Source organism: Trifolium pratense, linkage group LG5 (assembly GCF_020283565.1).
Source record: "Trifolium pratense cultivar HEN17-A07 linkage group LG5, ARS_RC_1.1, whole genome shotgun sequence".
NCBI lineage: Eukaryota > Viridiplantae > Streptophyta > Magnoliopsida > Fabales > Fabaceae > Trifolium > Trifolium pratense.
The window spans coordinates 1,582,873-1,607,399 of NC_060063.1; the positions used below are offsets into that span (position 1 = coordinate 1,582,873).

The 24,527-nt window shown below is 35.3% G+C and overlaps 3 protein-coding genes across 4 annotated transcripts in view; 2 read left to right on the top strand and 1 right to left on the bottom strand.

Annotated features, from left to right (window-relative positions):
- Positions 1–24,527, bottom strand: part of LOC123884246 (probable pectate lyase 4) — a 48,244-nt gene that overhangs the window by 21,811 nt on the left and 1,906 nt on the right. The window lies entirely within an intron of this gene.
- Positions 10,683–14,216, top strand: LOC123884245 (magnesium transporter MRS2-1-like). Its single transcript, XM_045933311.1, has 6 exons — positions 10,683–10,738; positions 11,195–11,822; positions 12,740–12,868; positions 12,972–13,304; positions 13,394–13,441; positions 13,645–14,216. Exons 2-6 carry the CDS (start codon positions 11,211–11,213, stop codon positions 13,873–13,875), a joined length of 1,353 nt encoding a protein of 450 aa, XP_045789267.1. The 5' UTR covers positions 10,683–10,738; positions 11,195–11,210; the 3' UTR covers positions 13,876–14,216.
- LOC123884244 (magnesium transporter MRS2-1-like) lies at positions 18,245–22,606 on the top strand. Of its 2 annotated transcripts, none has more exons than XM_045933310.1 (6): positions 18,245–18,311; positions 19,585–20,212; positions 21,130–21,258; positions 21,362–21,694; positions 21,784–21,831; positions 22,035–22,606. In XM_045933310.1, exons 2-6 carry the CDS (start codon positions 19,601–19,603, stop codon positions 22,263–22,265), a joined length of 1,353 nt encoding a protein of 450 aa, XP_045789266.1. In that variant the 5' UTR covers positions 18,245–18,311; positions 19,585–19,600; the 3' UTR covers positions 22,266–22,606. The 2 variants fall into 2 exon arrangements, with proteins under 2 accessions (XP_045789266.1, XP_045789265.1); XM_045933309.1 differs by lacking the exon at positions 18,245–18,311 and adding an exon at positions 18,480–18,749.

The following is a 24,527-nucleotide window of genomic DNA, read 5'->3' on the forward strand; positions in this document are numbered from 1 at the left end:
TTCGAAATATATATATATATATATATATATATATATATATATATATATATATAGGGGCTGCTAACTTAGACCCAGTTGGGTCTAAGTTAGCAAGGTGCACCTTTTGAGTTGGACAAAAATACCCATTTTTTTAATTTTTGAAAGAATAGAGCAACAGGGGCATTTTTGTAATTTTCTGCAATTTTACGCGCGCCCCCCACTTCTTTTTCCCCCCCAGGACACGTGTCACGCTGTTATTTGCCAAAACCAAAGCGCGTGCACCACACGCGCCGACAGGCGCGAGTGGGTGAAGCCCAATCGCGGAGAGAGAAACCTTTTTAAAAAGGCAGGCCACGTGTCAGAAGCTGATTGGCTGCGTTAATTTTTTTTCATTTAATACTTTAAACTCGATTATTTCGTCGTAAATTAATTTTTTATTTTTTAATTTTTATACCAAAATTCATAATTTTTTTTTCTCTACAAATAGAGACTTGGTTCGTTTGATTTGGACACCGAAAAAAAAACGCAATTTTTCACTACCTTAATCTCATTTTTCACTACCTTAATCTCATTATTTCGTCGTAAATTAATTTTTTATTTTTTATTTTTTATACCAGAATTCATAATTTTTTTTTCTCTACAAATAGAGACTTGGTTCGTTTGATTTGGACACAGAAAAAAAAACCCAATTTTTCACTACCTTAATCTCATTTTTCACTACCTTACATCAACTCACTGAAACCATTCTACCAGAAAAATGGTTTCGGAGTACAAATCTCTGAAACCATTCTACAAGCTAAATGGTTTCAGAAGCAAATAACTAATAATCAACTTACTGAAACCATTTTACCAGCAAAATGGTTTCAGATTACAACTCTCTGAAACCATTCTACCAGATAAATGGTTTCAGAAGCAAACACAATTAATAAATTACTCACTGAAACCATTCTACCAGTAAAATGGTTTCAGAATACAACTATGTGCAACCATTCTACAAGCTAAATGGTTTCAGAAGCAAATAACTAATAATCAACTTACTGAAACCATTCTACCAGCAAAATGGTTTCAGATTACAACTCTCTGAAACCATTGTACCAGATAAATGGTTTCAGAAGCAAACACAATTAATAAATTACCCATTGAAACCATTCTACCAGTAAAATGGTTTCAGAATACAACTATGTGCAACCATTCTACCAATTAAATGGTTTCAGAAGCAAGTCTCAGATTACAACTATGTGAAACCATTCTACCAGCAAAATGGTTTCAGATTACAACTCTCTGAAACCATTGTACCAGATAAATGGTTTCAGAAGCAAACACAATTAATAAATTACTCACTGAAACCATTCTACCAGTAAAATGGTTTCAGAATACAACTATGTGCAACCATTCTACAAGCTAAATGGTTTCAGAAGCAAATAACTAATAATCAACTTACTGAAACCATTCTACCAGCAAAATGGTTTCAGATTACAACTCTCTGAAACCATTCTACCATATAAATGGTTTCAGAAGGATTTCGGTGTCCAAATCAAACGAACCAAGTCTCTATTTGTAGGAAAAAAAAAATTATGAATTTTGGTATAAAAAATAAAAAATAAAAAATTAATTTACGACGAAATAATCGAGTTTAAAGTAGTGAAAAATTGCGTTTTTTTTTCGGTGTCCAAATCAAACGAACCAAGTCTCTATTTGTAGAGAAAAAAAAATTATGAATTTTGGTATAAAAAATAAAAAATAAAAAATTAATTTACGACGAAATAATCGAGTTTAAAGTATAAAATGAAAAAAATCACGCAGACCCATTCATATGCTGACACGTGGCTGCCTTTTTCAAAAGCAAAATTTTCTCTCTCCAGCTTATAATCTAGTGTGGCGCAGACAGGATGATCTGATAGATCAGGATGATCTGGGCTGTCTGATTGATCAGACAGTCTTAATGAGATCACATCTTGGCTGTCTGATGGAAATCAACGGTCTGTAACCATGGTCCTTCCGTACGCGCGCGACACTGGATCCACGTCTATTAATTGTTTAAGAAGGTGGGGCGCGTGTTGTTATTTTTTTTTTATGTAAAATTACAGAAATGCCCCTGTTGCTCTATTCTTTCAAAAATTAAAAGAATGGGTATTTTGGTCCAATTGAAAAGGTGCACCTTGCTAACTTAGACCTAACTAGGGTCTAAGTTAGAAAACCCCTATATATATATATATATATATATGAGTCAGGATCCGTTGACACCAACTAGTTTGACACCAAATGTTACACCTCTCAATAACGTTTTAACCGATATAAATTTTATAAAATCCACCGTTGGATTGAAAGTTTACATCATATAGATCATTTGTGTAAAATTTCAGACAAATCCAAAATCATTTGATATGCTATTGAGACACATAAAGATTAACGGCATTTAAAAAAATACAAAAACCGTTAATTTTGATGTATCTCAATAACATATCAAATGATTTTGGATTTATTTGAAATTTTACACAAATGATCTATATGATGTAAACTTTCAATCCAACGGTGGATTTTATAAAATTTATATCGGTTAAAACGTTATTGAGAGGTGTAACATTTGGTGTCAAACTAGTTGGTGTCAACGGATCCTGACTCATACTTATAAATATTGCTATATTACTACTATATATACAGTACATATATTATATACAATAATAAAAAAAATACAATTAATACTATACGTGTATATATAAGAGATTAATATTAGTATGCCATGTAATATTCATATTATACTATACGTGGGTGTATATAAATATATATAATATTGCTTTCATGTAATTTTTAATTATTATATATTATTTTTATCATCCTTAATACTAATATATACTCCCTCCGGTCCTTTTTATAAGGAACACTTAGGGCAAAAAATTTGGTCCTTTTTATAAGAAACTTTGACCAATTTTCAAATGTTTTAAATGTTCAATTTCACTTATGCCCTTATTTATTATGAGAGAGAATTTAAAAATAAGTAAGTTAGTTGAATAAAGAGTAATTAAATAAGGGTATACATGGAATAAATTAAAATTTATAAGAGTATTAAATGAAAATAACTATGTTAAATGTGCTTCATTGGTCTGTGTGATTTTTTCAAAGTGTTCCTTATAATAAGGACCGGAGGGAGTAATATAAGCTTATTACATTTCGGAAACCTAGGCTTATTTTTAATTATTATATCTTACTTTTTATTGTTACATATTTTACGATTAATTAGACTCGTGCACCACGCGGGTCGAAGTTCTAGTCAGTCTCTCACTTGTAAATTGTTTTTGTTATTTTTTATTTAAATGCCACATGTAAACGAGAATTTGCTTATGAGATGGGATTTGGATTGTTCCCCTTTGTTCGTCATCATATATGTTGTCCTTTCTTTTAGAGGTGCTTGGTAGGCGAGAGTTGAGAGCCGAGAGCTATTATCCCGTCATTATGTTGTATCGTTCTCATGGTTATGTATAGGGCTTAGAGACTCTTGTTTTGCTCTTGTATTTCGAAGTAACAGGTGTCTTGTGACGTGGGGATGTTTGAAACACATTTAATGCGCTTGTCTCCCACTCACTCGTAGGTGCACAATGATGGGCCTAGGTTACTTGAGTACTCACAATTTTTCAAAGAGATTTACTTTTGTCATCCTACTTATTATGGGACGCGCCCTACGAAATTACCAAAATATCTCTGTCCGCTCTTTAAGTAGCGGATTATACGTAGAAGGATTTTTTTTTTCTAAAAAATCTCATATTTATAATATCCGCTACTAACTAGAGGAGGTTATAAATAATAAGGAAATAAAATATATTTCATTAAGTGTATTGTTAACTGTCATATTCTGTATTGTATATTGATTAGGTATATTAATTAGGTGATTTGTTATACCTTTGACCAAGCTATTGTAGGCATAGTTTAAGGAGATAAACTAGGCAATTGTTTAGCAATTCTGATATGAAACAGAAGCTGTACCGTGTATATATTAAGCATTCTGCTACATGAAATAAACACAGAATTCTTCTATAATTTATTATGGCATCAGAGCTAGGTTCTGATGGTAAAGGTTCTGATGGAAAAATATCTACGGAAAGAACAGAGGTGGTAAGAAAGACACCATCTCCGTATGATCTGAATTCGAATGACAACCCAGGCAGCATAATCACCCAAGTCCAACTTCGGGGTGCAAATTATGACGAATGGGCAAAGGCTATGAGGACCTCGTTACGTGCACGACGTAAATGGGGGTTCGTCGATGGAACCATAAAGAAGCCAAAAGAAGATTCATCAGAAATAGAGGATTGGTGGACAGTCCAATCGATGGTGGTGTCTTGGATCTTAAACACCATTGAAGCTTCTCTGCGTTCTACTATTTCCTATATGGAAAACGCAAAGGAACTTTGGGACGACATTAAATAGCGATTATCTATTGCAAACGGGCCAAGGATTCAACAACTGAAATCAGAACTTGCTGAATGTAAACAAGAAGGAATGTCCATGGTGAACTACTATGGAAAACTCAAGGCGCTGTGGGATGAATTGGGAAATTACCAACAGATACCAACATGCACATGTGAAGGTTGCAAATGTAACATCAGGGCAAAGTTAGAGAAACAAAGGGAAGAAGAGAAAGTACATCAGTTCTTGATGGGACTAGATGATGTATTGTATGGTACGACTCGCTCTAGCCTTCTTGCAACTGATCCGCTGCCACCGTTGAATCGAGTATATGCCACTTTGGTACAAGAAGAACGCGTAAAGGCCGTATCCAGGAGCAAGGAAGAGAGAACTGAGATTGTAGGTCTAGCTGTGCAGACCAGTGGAAGGGCGAGAGGACGCACAGACACAAAAGACAAAGGCACAGTTTGTTCAAACTGCAATCTTACAGGGCATGATACCATGGGATGTTTTGAAATTATCGGATATCCAGATTGGTGGGGGGATAGGCCACGCCATGGAACCAAAGCAGTTGCTCGAATGAAAGGGCAACAACAGGGACGCAGTGCAAGTTCTGGACGCGGCAAGGGCATGGGTGTACGAGCAAACGCTGCCCAAGCAATTACTGGAAAAACAGTTGAGGCTACAACAGAGGTAGACAAGGGAGGATTGGCCGGATTGAGCACAGAACAATGGCAAATTCTTGTGAATATGCTGGATAGTCAGAAGGGAAATTCTAGTGAAAGAATGACAGGTAAAGAAGCTTGGATTATTGATACAGGGGCTTCAAATCACATGACAGGAAATTTAAGATCGCTTCAGGAATTGAAGGATGTACAAGGATGTCCTGTAGGAATGCCTGATGGACAGAAAGTTGTTGCAACAAAGGAGGGAACAACAACTCTTGATGGAGGGCTGAAATTAAGCAATGTGTTATATGTGCCTAAATTGAATTGTAGCTTGATATCTGTGACACAATTAATAGATGAGACAAACTGCATAGTGCAATTTACTAATTCTTTGTGTGTGATGCAGGACCGCACTTCGAGGATGCTGATTGGATTGGGTGAACGAATAGATGGGCTCTATTACTTCAGAAGGATACGACATGAGAAAGCTTTTAAAGTTGATAGTGAACAGTCACTTGATCTTTGGCATAGGCGAATGGGGCATCCTTCTTTGAAGATTACTGAATTAGTTTCAAATATTAGTTGTAGAAATAATGACTATGGAAATAAGGCATGTGATGTTTGCCAAAGGGCTAAGCAAACTAGATATAGCTTTCCTTTAAGTAATCATAAAGCAGCTAGTGCATTTGAGTTAGTTCATTGTGACATGTGGGGGCCTTATAAGACCCCATCTTCTTGTGGTGCTTATTATTTTTTAACTATAGTGGATGATTATTCTCGAGCAATTTGGATTTTCTTGTTGTTAGATAAAAAGGAAGCACCTCATGCTTTGTTGAATTTTATTGCATTAGTAGAAAAACAATATGAAAGGCATGTTAAAATGATTCGAAGTGATAATGGAACTGAATTTACATGTTTGCGAACACAATTCAATGAACGTGGAATTATGTTTCAAACATCGTGCACCGGAACTCCTCAACAAAATGGACGAGTTGAAAGGAAACATAGACACATACTTAATGTGGCTCGAGCATTGAGATTTCAAGGTAATCTTCCCATTTCTTTTTGGGGTGAATGTATTTTAACGGCTGGATATTTGATAAATAGAACGCCGACACCATTGTTAAATGGAAAATGTCCTTATGAGGTGTTGAATGGGAAGCCACCTACCTATGAACATCTTAGAGTCTTTGGATCTCTTTGTTATGCACATAATCAAAGAAGAAATGGTGACAAATTTGCTAGCAGAAGTAGAAAGTGTGTGTTTGTAGGCTACCCGCATGGAAAGAAAGGATGGAAACTATTTGACTTGGATACCAACTCTTATTTTGTATCAAGAGATGTTGATTTTTTTGAAGATGAATTTCCCTTTGGACAAGAACCTGTAATCTCAAGTAGTGAGTTAATGACACACATCCAAGATGGAGAGGTTGTTGTTGATGATGAAAATGTTGACAAAGAGGAAATTATAAATGCTGAGTTGCCAAGAGAAGAGAGTCATGATGACGTAAGGGAGGACAATAACTTAGAAACTGAACAGGCTGAAACTAATGAAGAAAATGAGGAGCAGCTTGGTCGAGGCAAGCGTGTTAAAATTCCTTCTATAAGGCTGCGAGATCATGTGACCAATACAGTGCAAACATCAAAGAGCCCATCTACTAGTTCTTCCACATCACAGCATCAATCGAAGGTAAGGTATCCTATTGCTCATTACACTGACTGTGAAAAATTCTCACTGCAGCATCGCAAGTTTCTTGCAGCCGTGACAGCCGACAGAGAGCCTATGTCATTTGCAGAAGCAATAAAAGACAGCAGATGGCGATCAGCAATGCAACAAGAAATACAAGCTCTTGAAGATAATAACACATGGAAAGTGTGCACCTTGCCAACGAATAAAAAGGCGTTGGGATGCAAATGGGTATATAAAATCAAGTATCATTCCGATGGAACCGTTGAACGATTTAAAGCTCGGCTGGTTATACTTGGAAATCATCAAGTTGAAGGCATCGACTACACTGAAACCTTTGCACCAGTGGCAAAAATGGTCACCGTGCGAATTGTTCTAGCAGTCGCTGCAGCGAAAAGATGGGAGCTCCACCAAATGGACGTACACAATGCGTTCCTTCATGGTGATTTACAAGAAGAGGTCTTCATGAAATTCCCCCCCGGCTTTCACTCCTCTCAGCCAGGTATGGTTTGTAAGCTTCAAAAATCATTGTATGGGTTGAAGCAAGCCCCACGTTGTTGGTTTGCAAAGTTGTCTTCAGCTCTCGAAGATTATGGATTTGTGCGGTCCTACGCAGACTATTCTTTGTTTACATTACAAGATAAAGACATTCAGCTGGTAGTACTAGTGTATGTTGATGATTTAATTATATGTGGGAATGATCGTGACTCGATACAATGTTTCAAAGATTATTTGAGAAGATGCTTTCATATGAAAGATTTGGGAAAGTTAAAATATTTCTTAGGGGTGGAAGTTGCAAGATCCCCTGAAGGTGTGTTTCTTTGTCAGAGAAAATATGCTATAGATATTATTAGTGAAGTTGGTTTACTTGGTGCAAAACCTGCAAGTACTCCACTGGAACAAAATCATCATCTTAGCCTTTCCAGTAGCGAGCTTCTTGTTGATCCTGATCGCTATCGTAGGTTGGTTGGTCGTCTCATTTATCTATGTTTTACACGACCTGAGTTATCATATTGTGTCCATGTGCTCTCACAGTTCATGCAGCAACCGCGAACAGAGCATTGGGATGCTGCTTTGCGAGTCGTTAGATACCTCAAAGGAAATCTCGGACAAGGAGTCCTCTTGGACAGTAATTGTGATCTGCAACTGTATGGATGGTGCGACTCTGACTGGGCCACTTGTCCCCTTACTCGTAGGTCTCTTACCGGATGGATAGTTTTCTTGGGTAACTCCCCCATCTCTTGGAAAACCAAAAAACAACATACAGTAGCACGTTCATCTGCTGAAGCTGAGTATCGTTCGATGGCTAGTACCACATGTGAACTGAAGTGGATCAAGGGTGTTCTTTCCAGCCTTGGGATCAGTCATTCAATGCCCATACAACTCTATTGCGACAGTCAAGCTGCGCTGCACATTGCAAAGAATCCCGTCTTTCATGAGCGTACTAAGCATATCGACGTGGATTGTCACTTCATCCGCGATGAAATTGTGCGTCGCAATCTGCAACCGTCTTATGTTCCTACTCATGCACAACTTGCAGATACATTTACTAAAGCTTTGGGTCGCGTTCAGTTTCATGCCTTGCTTGGCAAGTTGGGCATTTGGAGTCCTCATGCACCAACTTGAGGGGGGGTAATAAGGAAATAAAATATATTTCATTAAGTGTATTGTTAACTGTCATATTCTGTATTGTATATTGATTAGGTATATTAATTAGGTGATTTGTTATACCTTTGACCATGCTATTGTAGGCATAGTTTAAGGAGATAAACTAGGCAATTGTTTAGCAATTCTGATATGAAACAGAAGCTGTACCGTGTATATATTGAGCATTCTGCTACATGAAATAAACACAGAATTCTTCTATAATTTATTAATAAAAATTATCAATTTTAAGAAAAAGCATCCACAAAGCTCCACAAACTAATTGATAATCGATGATGATTGTGTTAGGGAAAAACATCCACAAAGCTCAACGCTACTCAAGGATCTCAACATTGTTTATCTCCTTAATTGAAATTACTTAATTTATTTAATCTAATTAGGGCAATTATCGACTACTATGATGGAAAATTGCTTATTTATTTATTTGATTTTTTTTGGAAGGGTGTTGAATGCATTTGTCAAAAGGTTCTGTTTTAGATCAAAAGGAGTAAACAACCATTTTAGTTCCTCAAAGTGTCACTCACTGTCATAGTAGTCCCTGAATCACCAAAAAATATTTTAAAGTCCCTGATTCGACCATCTGTTAGTCAAAGTGGTCCCTGACGTTAAATTGACGTTAATTCTGATGACGTGTCCTCTTTTTTTTGTCACATCATATGCTTATGTGTTACTTTCTTGCTTATATGTGAATTCCATTGTGCTTAAGGACTAAAATGAATACAATGTGTCTTCTTCAACCCAAAAATTTATACAAAACCCAGAAAACTATTTCCCCTCAACCTAAAAACTCATACCAAATCCATCAATTTATTCATCTTCATCCAAAAATTTATCCCTCTACTTATCCTCCCTTTTTGTTCTACATGAAATCAACCTTAAAACCCATTAAGGACAAACTCATTTCACCATATGATTAAACTTCTCACTCTTAGTTCATAAATCATAAACAATGTATGCCTCAGATCCAAATGCATATAGAATTGGATTAGGTAGTGAAATTCACAACTAGCTTAAAGAGTTAAACCACCGGTTGAAACAACAACACAACAATCCAACTACAGAAAAATACCCAAAAAAATAAAAATAAAATTAAACACAACATTAACACTGTGTTTGTTTAGGTAGATTTACAAAAGAGAGAAATAAGAAAGAGAGAGATAGCAAAGAAATTAATTATTTCTATAGTTTGGATGAGGAGAGAAATAAGGAAAGAGAGAAATATAATGGTTAGTAACTGCCAAAAATAAATCTCTCCATATTAGGAGAGATTTGTGTGACAAGTAGTGAAATAAATAATTTTACAACAATACCCTCATTCAACTAGTTCATTTTCTCGTAAAAAGGGTAAATTTGTTATTTTCACATTTTTATTAATTTCTCTCTTCTCACTTCTCTATTCATCCAAACCATATAAAATTTCTATTCAACTTCTCTTCTATCCCTCTTCTCTCTTATTTCTCTCTTCACTATTTCTCTCTTCCCTATCTCTTTGACATCCAAACATAGTGTAAGCACTAAAATAATAACCTTTAATTGAGCTTAATTTCATATTATAATAAATAAAGGTTTCAAAAAATTATACGATGAAGATTGAAGTTTTGCTCAATTTGACACAAAATCAGAATTGAGACCAAATCAAAATAAAACTAATAATATGAAAATTTCAAATAAAAAATAGTCTCTAAATCTATTAATTTTGAAACACACTATGCAAGGTGATAGTTTTCAGATTTAACAATAGAATTAAAATTTATGGTTTTCAACAAAAATTAGGGATTTTTTTAATTATTTCGAAGCATGAATTGAAATAGAAGATTTGGCAAAAGTTATGATTTTTCCTCAAAATTTATGATTTTTATAACATCCAATACTTAAGTAGCAGAAGATAAAACAGAAATATAACCGATAAAATGACAAAAGTAAATCTCTTTTCCAAATCATCATCTGGGCCGTTGATTACAATTCCATCCTCCAACAATTATGAGGCACATTATTTTCTCAACTGAGAGGATCCTCTCTCTGTTATGTTATTTGCTTCGTCGTCGTCTTCTTCTTCTTCGGTTCCATTTCCCATTCCATGAACGAACTTCATTCACCAACTCAACATCAATCAATCAATCAATGAATCAATCATCGCACTAAACTTAATTCTTGTTTTACAATCTATCTATCTCTATCTCTCTCTCACAGAGGTAAATTTACTTTCTTCCAAACTTATTTTCGTTAAAACGAACGATCCCCTTTTTACTGCCACCCACACGAAACCAACCTCCGATTTCACCCTACTCTACTCTACTCTAACTAACTCCGGAGGACTCCTCAACTTTTCCCTTTCTGTGTAATTCAATTCAATTCACTTTAATTATTTATTTATTTATTTAGGTCTTATGCTTTTCTCACCCAATTATTTCTCTTATTCTTTAATTATTTCTTTGGCTGAGGCTTAGGCATATTAATTAGCATAAATGCTTTCATGTGTTTATATATATATATATATTACTAGTAGTATAGTATAGTATAGTATAATAATAATGGTTGGTTTTTATTCCATTGTATTTGTATCTGCTAGCTACTTGGCCTCTTACTTTTCGCTCATGTTTCATTTTCATTCATAATAATCATACTTTGCTCTCTACATTTATTTATGAATAACATAACTGATTGATTACACCATTATTATAGATATAGATAGATAATATTAACAACTGAACATCACTGTGCAGTTATCGTATGTAGTATGATTATGTTTATAAACTACTAAGGTGCCTCATATATGCTATGCTGCTTTCTGCAGTTACCAAACCTCCACCATGGCAGATCTTAAAGAGCGACTGCTCCCGCTGAAACCTGCATCAGCTATTAACTTAAGAGAGTCCGTCGTCAACCGACCAACTGCCTCTGGAAGGCATGCTTTTCAAGGAGTCGATGTTGTCGAGGTCAAGAAGCGTGGCCAAGGTCTTAAATCCTGGATTCGTGTTGACACATCTGGAAATTCTCAGGTCATTGAGGTAGACAAGTTTACTATGATGCGTCGTTGTGATCTTCCTGCCCGTGATCTTCGCCTACTTGATCCTGTCTTTGTCTATCCATCAACAATCCTTGGTAGGGAGAAGGCTATTGTTGTAAATCTGGAGCAGATACGCTGCATTATTACAGCAGATGAGGTTCTTCTGTTGAATTCCCTTGATAAATATGTATTGCAATATGTGATTGATCTTCAACGAAGGTTGACAACAACTGGGGGAGGCGAGGTGGGTGATGTAGGCGAGGTCTGGCAATCAGACCATTCTGAAATGAACCAAAGGAGAGGCAGTAGGAATTTTGAAAATTTATACAGCAACACTTCCCCTGATTACTTACCTTTTGAATTCAGGGCTCTTGAAGTTGCCCTCGAGGCGGCGTGCACATTTCTTGACACCCAGGTTAGTAGTACAAGTTCCTGATTTAAGTTTTTCGTATAAGATAGCTTATGTGGTTTTTTAGTGGCAAAATTCTGTTAGGAACCAAAAATTAAGAACTGAAACAATGAATTTAGAGAGCAAAGATTTGGATCATTATGTAAGAAATGAGAAAATTACATAAGAGAAATCTTTATCTGCCACAGGGTGAGACCCTTGTAGAGAGTGGTGGCTCTCCATTCTATTACAACTTCAATATTCTCAAAAATATTTTCCTACTAGGTCACCCTCTATTTATCAATCCTTCTCTAACAGATACAGTTTCACACTTCCTTTCTTCCACCCACACAGTCAGCTCAGGTTATTTCCCCTTCAACACTCTTCTTTCTCTCGCACGAGTACACATTCCCAATCTTAAGCCCATTAGTTACTTTCTGGACCAATTGCCCTTCTGGGCCCATTAAACAAGGTTGGGTTCTAACAAATTCACTAGTGTTTCTTACCTAAGAAGTTAGAGAAAATTAGAGATGGAAACAGATATAGGAAAAAGGAACGAAATATGAACCTGTGCATCTCCCAGGGAATTTCTTCTTGCTATGTAAAGTGTGGGAAACAACAACTAACAATTTGACAATGTTTATTACATATTAGAGAACCAAGTTGATTCTATGCCGAGGATATCAACCACGGAGGCTATATGTACCTTCTGTGGTATGATGGAATGTGATCGAAGGCAACAGTAATATGGCCTTCATTTATATAGAAAAAGAAGGGTGGGACAAGAAACCATATGAAAATGTGCTAATGTACAAAATTCTGTTATTATGTGTCTACTTCAGACTTTTTTATCCATATGCTTTGCTTAGGATATTTCTCTTAATATTCCTGTTTATTTGTTTTCATAAATTAATTGGTAACATTCCCTGTTCCATTTGCAAAAGGCAGCAGAGTTAGAAATTGAGGCTTATCCGTTGCTGGATGAACTGACATCGAAGATTAGTACTCTAAATTTGGAACGCGTACGTCGGTTGAAAAGCAGACTTGTTGCCCTGACTAGGAGGGTTCAGAAGGTAATGTTCATTTTATGGTTATTCTTTCTTCACGGTTGAAAATGACAATTGATACGTACCATGTTTGCTGAGCCAATATGTGGACGTGCATTTATATATTCAGGTTAGAGACGAAATAGAGCAGCTTATGGATGATGACGGTGATATGGCTGAAATGTACCTTACGGAGAAGAAAAGACGGATGGAATTATCATTTTATGGAGATCAGTCTATGCTTGGATATAGATCAGTTGACGGTGCATCTATCTCTGCTCCAGTCACTCCTGTTTCATCACCACCTGATTCTAGAAGGCTTGAGAAGAGCTTGAGCATGGCTAGGAGTCGACATGAGAGCATGAGGAGTAGCGAAAGTAATACAGAAAATATAGAAGAGCTTGAGATGTTGTTAGAAGCATACTTTGTTGTCATTGACAGCACTCTAAACAAGTTGACATCGGTAAGCACACACACTTTTATCAACATTAACCCTTTTCTTTTCAACTTCACTACAGTTAATCTATCACTATTTCCCTTTTCTTGTTTCAGTTAAAAGAATACATAGATGACACGGAAGATTTCATCAACATTCAACTGGTGTGTTTTGTTTTCCTTCTTTCTCATATTAGTCACCAAAGGTTATCCTATTATATGTTGCTTATAAGTTATAACTGGTCAAATAAGAATGCACAAATTATCACACATGTTCACACAAACAGTGCAGAATTGGGAGAGGGAGGGTTAGTTTAAGAGAAAAGGACAGATATGGATGGCATTCAGTAATGTATTTATTGTTACAGGATAATGTGCGGAATCAGCTTATCCAGTTTGAGCTTTTGCTCACAACTGCAACATTTGTGGTTGCAATATTTGGAGTGGTGGCAGGAGTATTTGGGATGAACTTTGAAATTCCATTCTTTGATGTCCCATCTGCATTCCAGTGGGTCCTTATAATAACAGGAGTTTGTGGAGTGTGTATATTTTCTGCATTTGTATGGTTCTTCAAGTACAGAAGACTCATGCCCCTATAAGAATCTACACCAACATGAACATGATTCAAACAATTGCAAGATGGCATATGATGTTTTGGTCTTAATCATCCGGATCTCAGGAAAAAAAGGACCTGGTAATCCGGAATATGATGTTTTGTGTTTGTTATGCAATCATAAAATTCAAATGCAAAGCCCCGGCTGCAATTTTCTAAATTCAATTTTGTATCAATTTTAGGCAATTCCAAATGGTATTCTGATACGTCAATCAATGTATGTATAGTTAGACTAAATTAATAATTGATGGACAAATCATCTTCTTAGTTCCGATTTGTCTTTCTTTGTTTTCTATATAGACTCTCACTCTACAAAGTTTCTTTCAACCGCATGAAATGTTTGTATGTTTTGGTTAGGCTGAGACAAGGACATTTTGAATAGAACCTCACATGGAGTGATAGCGACAAGGCATTCAACTGCATGATTGAGATTATTTTGAAGTAAAATATAAGATTTTTTCTAGTTTCACCCCATAAATTTTTTTGTTACACCCCAAATTCACAATATTACCCCTAATTTGTTTTCAAATTTTTTGCACGTGAACTTAGTTCCCGTATGGATATGTGAACTTAATTTCCGTATCTTCAATTCTTTCATGTGTATATGTACGTGAACTTAATTCCTGTATGTTCAAGTCTCCTATGTGTGCAGTGTGCTTAAATAAATTTAGAGAAATTCGTAAATGAAATCCAATCAACCTATTTCACGGACTTAATAAGCTACCATAGCAGCAACGTTGGATTGGGTAACAATGAGTTATGTTTGGTTTCAATTCTCGGGCCGCCAAAATTGATTATGGCGCACCTGATCTATGTTGAAAATACATGTGGCTACATCACTATTCTACTTGTACAAGGCTGAAAATTAATGCCGATGCTGGTTGTTTTGATTGCTGTACTGGTTTTGGTTTTCTAGTGCGCAATTATGCAGGTTCTGTGACCTTTACGGCTACAAGGAAGGAAGTGATTACAATATCTCCTTTGATGGCTGAAGCGCTGGCCTTGATATGGTGTTTGCAACAGCTTCAGCTGCAAGATTTCTACAATTTGATCATTTGGACAGATGCAGAAACTGTAACTATGCTGCTTGGGTGGCCAGGTGAGACATGCTGACATTAATTCTGGACTAGTAAGGAATTACTGCAGCACAGACCCTGCCATTCAATTGCATTTGTTATAAATTATTATGTCTCATATGAAATTCTTGTTTTCATGTCAAAATAAACAAATAATCATCCTACTCAAAGCTAGGAAGTGAGTCTAACTTTCGTGGCATTTTTTTGACAATGAAACACCTGGTATTTTTTCTTTGTTTATTTAGTGATTGTTGTTTTATAGAAACGCGTCTAAGATAGTATGACAATAAAACACCTGACGAATTTCCTTTTAAGTTATCCAACTCCCTTCCACACTGATGAACTGTATTACAAGACAAGATTCAGGCAGCTCTTGCAAGTTAACTCCATTTGGAAAAATTTATATAAGTTATAACTTATCCTGTATAAAATAGTTTTGTTGAAATTTTTATTAGTTATAACTTGTGTCACATGTGATAATTATTTTGATTTTTTGATCAGTGATAATTTAACTCGTATACGATAAAAAAAAATTTGGACATAATCCATATACAATAGTTAAAATTTATATATAAGTTAAAATTTATCCAGTGTATATAGATTTTTGAATAAGTGATAAGGGGGGAAATTTGAATTTGAAATTTGGTGAGACATTGGGAGAAGCAAAAAGATGTCACATGTGTTTGTGGCTTAGATGACTTAGTTTCATCCAACTGAAAAAAGACATAAATGACTCAGTGACTTGGTTACAATGTAAAATCTAGTTTGATAAAACACTTTTCCACTCACAAATGCCCCAAATAGCTCATATGATTTGGTTTCATTTGAAAATGAGTGTACTTTTAGTTTAATTATCAAATTTTTGAATATCAATTTCCCTCACTTGGGGCACATGGCAACACTTTAAGCAATGGTAGTTTAGACTTATCCACAACAATTAATTATTATTTTTTTGGTAAATGAACAATTAACTTTCTTATATAGATTGAATGTGATATTTTTTTTATTGCATTTTGATGTTTCTTTCGCACAAAAGCTAATTTATTTAAAGGTGAATAAATTGTTTTTTTACTCCATAAACTAAACATTTGGTATGTTAGAATGTACAGGTATCCGACAAAACTATAAGATAATAAGAATATCAAAGAATTATATATTTTTTCTTTTTTTCTTTTACCTTGAATTGACTATAACTCAACCAAAATAGAGATTTATTTTTATTATTTGTCCTAGGCCTCCAAAATTTCGGAAGCGGCCCTGCATTAAAGTTAAACTATGGATGGATATAATGATCTCGTCTATCTCTATAAATTGGATGCATGATTTGGTGTATCATATCATAATATTAATTGCAAAGAAAATATTATATTAAGTAGTAGCAATTAGCAATATGACAAAGTATGGCAAACAACTGATCTTAATCTTAGCGGTTCTGGTTATGCTAACAGGCCACGGCACGACTGCTAGGAAAGGTAGTACTATATATACATTTTAAAATTATTTTTCATATGTTGTTGTGGTTAAATCATGCTAATAACATGTATGATTTGATGGTTTCTCTCCCAACCCCCTCAATTCTTTTCTACCCCCTGAATTTTCATTTTTGTCTTTGTGGGTATTGCGGTTTATACGAACCGAAATAATATGACATGCTGATAAATTTCGATAACCACTTACCGAAATCTGGGACATTTCGGTTCACAGGTACCAAAACAATTATTTCGGTAAACTGCTACCGAAAATAGCCTAATTCCAGCGATCGACGTACCAAAATTTATCACATTTCGGTTTGCAGATACCGAACAAGCTGACGTTCGTTTTCTGTGTACCGAAAACGCTAATGTTCGGTTCGCAGTTACCGAAATGGTCTAATATTTGGCTTCGGTGAATATAAACCGAAGTTTTGTTGGCAAAAACGTTTCAAACCGCAAGGGGCAAAATTGAATTTTTGGGGGTATAAAAGAAATGAGGGGGGTCGGGAGAGAAAACATCGTATGATTTTCCATGTATTACTGTAGAGCTGTTAAAAAGGGCGGCCCAGACAATTTCGGGCCGGTCCGGTCAGGCTTCGGGCTTCGTCGGGCCGGGCTAAAAAACCCGGATAAAAAACGGGCTACCAATATTAGTGCCCCAACCCAAAAATTTATACAAAAACCATAAAACTATTTCCCGTCAACCTAAAATCTTATACCAAATCCATCAATTTATTCATCTTCATTCAAAGATTTATCCCTCTACTTATCCTCCCTTTTTGTTCTACATGGAATCAACCTTAAAACCCATTAAGGACAAACCCCATTCACCATATGTTTAAACTTCTCACTCTTAGGTCATAAATCATAAACAATGTATGTCTCAGATCCAAATGCATATAGAATTAGATAAAGTAGTGAAGTTCACAACTAGCTTAAAGAGTTAAACCACCGGTTGAAACAACAACACAACAATCCAACTACATAAAAATACCCAAAAAAATAAAAATAAAACTAAACACGACATTAAGCACTAAAATAATAACCTTTAATTGAGCTTAATTTCATATTATAATAAATAAAGGTTTGAAAAAATTATACGATGGAGATTGAAGTTTTGCTCAATTTGACACAAAATCAAAATTGAGACCAAATCAAAATAAAACTAATAATATGAAAATTTCAAATAAAAAATAGTCTCTAAATCTATTATTTTTGAAACACACTATGCAAGGTGATAGTTTTCAGATTTAACAATGGAATTAAAATTAGGGATTTTTTTAATTATTTTGAAGCATGAATTGAACAAAATAAAGCAATAGAAGATTTGGCAAAAGTTCTAATTTTTCCTAGGTGTTTTTTCCTCAAAATTTCTAATTTTTATAACATCATAGCAGAAGATAAAAGAGAAATGCGTAGCACGTGCCGATAAAATGACAAAAGTAAATCTCTTTTCCAAATCATCATCTGGGCCGTTGATTACAATTCCATCCTCCAACAATTACGAGGCACATTATTTTCTCAATTGAGAGGATCCTCTCTCTGTTATGTTATTTGCTTCGTCTTCTTCTTCTTCTTCTTCTTCTTCTTCTTCTTCTTCTTCTTCGGTTCCATTTCCCATTCCATGAACGAACTTCATTCACCAACTCAACATCAATCAATCAATCAATGAATCAATCATCGCACTAAACTTAACTCTTGTTTTACAATCTATCTATCTCTCTCTCACAGAGGTAAATTTACTTTCTTCAAAACTTATTTTCGTTAAAACGAACGATCCCCTTTTTACTGCCACCCACACGAAACCAACCTCCGATTTCACCCTACTCTACTCTAACTAACTCCGGAGGACTCCTCAACTTTTCCCTTTCTGTGTAATTCAATTCACTTTAATTATTTATTTATTTATTTATTTAGGTCTTATGCTTTTTGCACCCAATTATTTCTCTTATTCTTTAATTATTTCTTTGGCTGAGGCTTTAGGCATATCAATTAGCATAAATGCTTTCATGTGTATTATGAGAATGATAAAGATATATGAGAATATGAGAATGAATAATAGTCATTAGATTAAAATGAATGGTTGAGATTAAAACACTTTTTAATGTGTCTATTACACTCAATCACAAACCGTTAAACTTCTCTCTTCCTTCCTTCGAAGAATCTTTCTCTTCCCTGCGGCCGTCTCTCTCTTCCGGCGACCATCTCTCCCTCGGCGAACAACTCTCTCTCCTCTCTCGCGGTGACCTTGCATATCTTTCTATCTCCCGGAAAACACGTTGATGATTGTGAGGTTGAAGCAAAGTGAAAAGGTATGATTTTGATTCCAAGGAGTAATTGTGACAAATTGAAGAGAATAATTGATAATTCTGTGGGTTTAAGGGAAATTTGCATGGTGGTTGTGGTGTAATTCTCTATTTTGGTTAGGTGTTGTTATTTTTGGAATTAGTGATTTCTTGAGTTTTATGTTGCAGGTGTTGTTATTAGGATTTCATGAATTAAAATTGATTTCATAAATTGGGATTTTTTTAATTTTTTTTAAGATGATCAATTGGGATTTTTGTTTTGTGTTTTGCAATTTGCTCTGTATATTTCTTGTTCGTTCATTTTTTAGAAGATAAGAACTGAGAAGTAATCGGCGAGCAATCGGCGACGACGATAATGGGATGGGTTTGCCATTGGAGAAGATGAAACAAGATTGGACCAAGTGTGGACAGTACACATTAATTTTTTGTGAAACATTTTAATCTAAACCATTTATTTTAATCTAATGGCTAAAAAATCATTCTCATATTCTCATATATCTTTACCATTCTCATATGATACATCCTCTATATATATTACTAGTAGTATAGTATAGTATAGTATAGTATAATAATAATGGTTGGTTTTTATTCCATTGTATTTGTATCTGCTAGCTAGCTAGCTACTTGGCCTCTTACTTTTCGCTCATGTTTCATTTTCATTCATAATAATCATACTTTGCTCTCTACATTTATTTATGAATAACATAACTGATTACACCATTATTATAGATATAGATAGATAATATTAACAAGTGAACATCACTGTGCAGTTATCGTATGTAGTATGATTATGTTTATAAACTACTAAGGTGCCTCATATATGCTATGCTGCTTTCTGCAGTTACCAAACCTCCACCATGGCAGATCTTAAAGAGCGACTGCTCCCGCTGAAACCTGCATCAGCTATTAACTTAAGAGAGTCCGTCGTCAACCGACCAACTGCCTCTGGAAGGCATGCTTTTCAAGGAGTCGATGTTGTCGAGGTCAAGAAGCGTGGCCAAGGTCTTAAATCCTGGATTCGTGTTGACACATCTGGAAATTCTCAGGTCATTGAGGTAGACAAGTTTACTATGATGCGTCGTTGTGATCTTCCTGCCCGTGATCTTCGCCTACTTGATCCTGTCTTTGTCTATCCATCAACAATCCTTGGTAGGGAGAAGGCTATTGTTGTAAATCTGGAGCAGATACGCTGCATTATTACAGCAGATGAGGTCCTTCTGTTGAATTCCCTTGATAAATATGTATTGCAATATGTGATTGATCTTCAACGAAGGTTGACAACAACTGGGGGAGGCGAGGTGGGTGATGTAGGCGAGGTCTGGCAATCAGACCATTCTGAAATGAACCAAAGGAGAGGCAGTAGGAATTTTGAAAATTTATACAGCAACACTTCCCCTGATTACTTACCTTTTGAATTCAGGGCTCTTGAAGTTGCCCTCGAGGCGGCGTGCACATTTCTTGACACCCAGGTTAGTAGTACAAGTTCCTGATTTCAGTTTTTCGTATAAGATAGCTTATGTGGTTTGTTAGTGGCAAAATTCTGTTAGGAACCAAAAATTAAGAACTGAAACAATGAATTTAGAGAGCAAAGATTTGGATCATTATGTAAGAAATGAGAAAATTACATAAGAGAAATCTTTATCTGCCACAGGGTGAGACCCTTGTAGAGAGCGGTGGCTCTCCATTCTATTACAACTTCAATATTCTCAAAAATATTTTCCTACTAGGTCACCCTCTATTTATCAATCCTTCTCTAACAGATACAGTTTCACACTTCTTTTCTTCCACTCACACAGTCAGCTCAGGTTATTTCCCCTTCAACACTCTTCTTTCTCTCGCACGAGTACACATTCCCAATCTTAAGCCCATTAGTTACTTTCTGGACCAATTGCCCTTCTGGGCCCATTAAACAAGGTTGGGTTCTAACAAATTCACTAGGTGTTTCTTACCTAAGAAGTTAGAGAAAATTAGAGATGGAAACAGATATAGGAAAAAGGAACGAAATATGAACCTGTGCATCTCACAGGGAATTTCTTCTTGCTATGTAAAGTGTGGGAAACAGCAACTAACAATTTGACAATGTTTATTACATATTAGAGAACCAAGTTGATTCTATGCCGAGGATATCAACCACGGAGGCTATATGTACCTTCTGTGGTATGATGGAATGTGATCGAAGGCAACAGTAATATGGCCTTCATTTATATAGAAAAAGAAGGGTGGGACAAGAAACCATATGAAAATGTGCTAATGTACAAAAATCTGTTATTATGTGTCTACTTCAGACTTTTTTATCCATATGCTTGCTTAGGATATTTCTCTTAATATTCCTGTTTATTTGTTTCCATAAATTAATTGGTAACATTCCCTGTTCCATTTGCAAAAGGCAGCAGAGTTAGAAATTGAGGCTTATCCGTTGCTGGATGAACTGACATCAAAGATTAGTACTCTAAATTTGGAACGCGTACGTCGGTTGAAAAGCAGACTTGTTGCCCTGACTAGGAGGGTTCAGAAGGTAATGTTCATTTTATGGTTATTCTTTCTTCACGGTTGAAAATGACAATTGATACGTACCATGTTTGCTGAGCCAATATGTGGACGTGCATTTATATATTCAGGTTAGAGACGAAATAGAGCAGCTTATGGATGATGACGGTGATATGGCTGAAATGTACCTTACGGAGAAGAAAAGACGGATGGAATTATCATTTTATGGAGATCAGTCTATGCTTGGATATAGATCAGTTGACGGTGCATCTATCTCTGCTCCAGTCACTCCTGTTTCATCACCACCTGATTCTAGAAGGCTTGAGAAGAGCTTGAGCATGGCTAGGAGTCGACATGAGAGCATGAGGAGTAGCGAAAGTAATACAGAAAATATAGAAGAGCTTGAGATGTTGTTAGAAGCATACTTTGTTGTCATTGACAGCACTCTAAACAAGTTGACATCGGTAAGCACACACACTTTTATCAACATTAACCCTTTTCTTTTCAACTTCACTACAGTTAATCTATCACTATTTCCCTTTTCTTGTTTCAGTTAAAAGAATACATAGATGACACGGAAGATTTCATCAACATTCAACTGGTGTGTTTTGTTTTCCTTCTTTCTCATATTAGTCACCAAAGGTTATCCTATTATATGTTGCTTATAAGTTATAACTGGTCAAATAAGAATGCACAAATTATCACACATGTTCACACAAACAGTGCAGAATTGGGAGAGGGAGGGTTAGTTTAAGAGAAAAGGACAGATATGGATGGCATTCAGTAATGTATTTATTGTTACAGGATAATGTGCGGAATCAGCTTATCCAGTTTGAGCTTTTGCTCACAACTGCAACATTTGTGGTTGCAATATTTGGAGTGGTGGCAGGAGTATTTGGGATGAACTTTGAAATTCCATTCTTTGATGTCCCATCTGCATTCCAGTGGGTCCTTATAATAACAGGAGTTTGTGGAGTGTGTATATTTTCTGCATTTGTATGGTTCTTCAAGTACAGAAGACTCATGCCCCTATAAGAATCTACACCAACATGAACATGATTCAAACAATTGCAAGATGGCATATGATGTTTTGGTCTTAATCATCCGGATCTCAGGAAAAAAAGGACCTGGTAATCCGGAATATGATGTTTTGTGTTTGTTATGCAATCATAAAATTCAAATGCAAAGCCCCGGCTGCAATTTTCTAAATTCAATTTTGTATCAATTTTAGGCAATTCCAAATGGTATTCTGATACGTCAATCAATGTATGTATAGTTAGACTAAATTAATAATTGATGGACAAATCATCTTCTTAGTTCCGATTTGTCTTTCTTTGTTTTCTATATAGACTCTCACTCTACAAAGTTTCTTTCAACCGCATGAAATGTTTGTATGTTTTGGTTAGGCTGAGACAAGGACATTTTGAATAGAACCTCACATGGAGTGATAGCGACAAGGCATTCAACTGCATGATTGAGATTATTTTGAAGTAAAATATAAGATTTTTTCTAGTTTCACCCCATAAATTTTTTTGTTACACCCCAAATTCACAATATTACCCCTAATTTGTTTTCAAATTTTTTGCACGTGAACTTAGTTCCCGTATGGATATGTGAACTTAATTTCCGTATCTTCAATTCTTTCATGTGTATATGTACGTGAACTTAATTCCTGTATGTTCAAGTCTCCTATGTGTGCAGTGTGCTTAAATAAATTTAGAGAAATTCGTAAATGAAATCCAATCAACCTATTTCACGGACTTAATAAGCTACCATAGCAGCAACGTTGGATTGGGTAACAATGAGTTATGTTTGGTTTCAATTCTCGGGCCGCCAAAATTGATTATGGCGCACCTGATCTATGTTGAAAATACATGTGGCTACATCACTATTCTACTTGTACAAGGCTGAAAATTAATGCCGATGCTGGTTGTTTTGATTGCTGTACTGGTTTTGGTTTTCTAGTGCGCAATTATGCAGGTTCTGTGACCTTTACGGCTACAAGGAAGGAAGTGATTACAATATCTCCTTTGATGGCTGAAGCGCTGGCCTTGATATGGTGTTTGCAACAGCTTCAGCTGCAAGATTTCTACAATTTGATCATTTGGACAGATGCAGAAACTGTAACTATGCTGCTTGGGTGGCCAGGTGAGACATGCTGACATTAATTCTGGACTAGTAAGGAATTACTGCAGCACAGACCCTGCCATTCAATTGCATTTGTTATAAATTATTATGTCTCATATGAAATTCTTGTTTTCATGTCAAAATAAACAAATAATCATCCTACTCAAAGCTAGGAAGTGAGTCTAAATTTCGTGGCATTTTTTTGACAATGAAACACCTGGTATTTTTTCTTTGTTTATTTAGTGATTGTTGTTTTATAGAAACGCGTCTAAGATAGTATGACAATAAAACACCTGACGAATTTCCTTTTAAGTTATCCAACTCCCTTCCACACTGATGAACTGTATTACAAGACAAGATTCAGGCAGCTCTTGCAAGTTAACTCCATTTGGAAAAATTTATATAAGTTATAACTTATCCTGTATAAAATAGTTTTGTTGAAATTTTTATTAGTTATAACTTGTGTCACATGTGATAATTATTTTGATTTTTTGATCAGTGATAATTTAACTCGTATACGATAAAAAAAATTTTGGACATAATCCATATACAATAGTTAAAATTTATATATAAGTTAAAATTTATCCAGTGTATATAGATTTTTGAATAAGTGATAAGGGGGGAAAATTTGAATTTGAAATTTGGTGAGACATTGGGAGAAGCAAAAAGATGTCACATGTGTTTGTGGCTTAGATGACTTAGTTTCATCCAACTGAAAAAAGACATAAATGACTCAGTGACTTGGTTACAATGTAAAATCTAGTTTGATAAAACACTTTTCCACTCACAAATGCCCCAAATAGCTCATATGATTTGGTTTCTTTTGAAAATGAGTGTACTTTTAGTTTAATTATCAAATTTTTGAATATCAATTTCCCTCACTTGGGACACATGGCAACACTTTAAGCAATGGTAGTTTAGACTTATCCACAACAATTAATTATTATTTTTTTGGTAAATGAACAATTAACTTTCTTATATAGATTGAATGTGATATTTTTTTTATTGCATTTTGATGTTTCTTTCGCACAAAAGCTAATTTATTTAAAGGTGAATAAATTGTTTTTTTACTCCATAAACTAAACATTTGGTATGTTAGAATGTACAGGTATCCGACAAAACTATAAGATAATAAGAATATCAAAGAATTATATATTTTTTCTTTTTTTC

What these genes read in the sequence shown, in the direction of transcription:
- LOC123884245 (XM_045933311.1), top strand. Translation starts at nt 11,211, where the DNA reads ATGGCAGATCTTAAAGAGCGACTGCTCCCGCTGAAACCTGCATCAGCT. An exon ending in GCACATTTCTTGACACCCAG is followed by an intron (nt 11,823 to 12,739) that starts GTTAGTAGTACA and finishes CATTTGCAAAAG; the next exon opens with GCAGCAGAGTTAGAAATTGA. An exon ending in TGACTAGGAGGGTTCAGAAG is followed by an intron (nt 12,869 to 12,971) that starts GTAATGTTCATT and finishes TTATATATTCAG; the next exon opens with GTTAGAGACGAAATAGAGCA.
- LOC123884244 (XM_045933310.1), top strand. Translation starts at nt 19,601, where the DNA reads ATGGCAGATCTTAAAGAGCGACTGCTCCCGCTGAAACCTGCATCAGCT. An exon ending in GCACATTTCTTGACACCCAG is followed by an intron (nt 20,213 to 21,129) that starts GTTAGTAGTACA and finishes CATTTGCAAAAG; the next exon opens with GCAGCAGAGTTAGAAATTGA. An exon ending in CTCTAAACAAGTTGACATCG is followed by an intron (nt 21,695 to 21,783) that starts GTAAGCACACAC and finishes TTCTTGTTTCAG; the next exon opens with TTAAAAGAATACATAGATGA.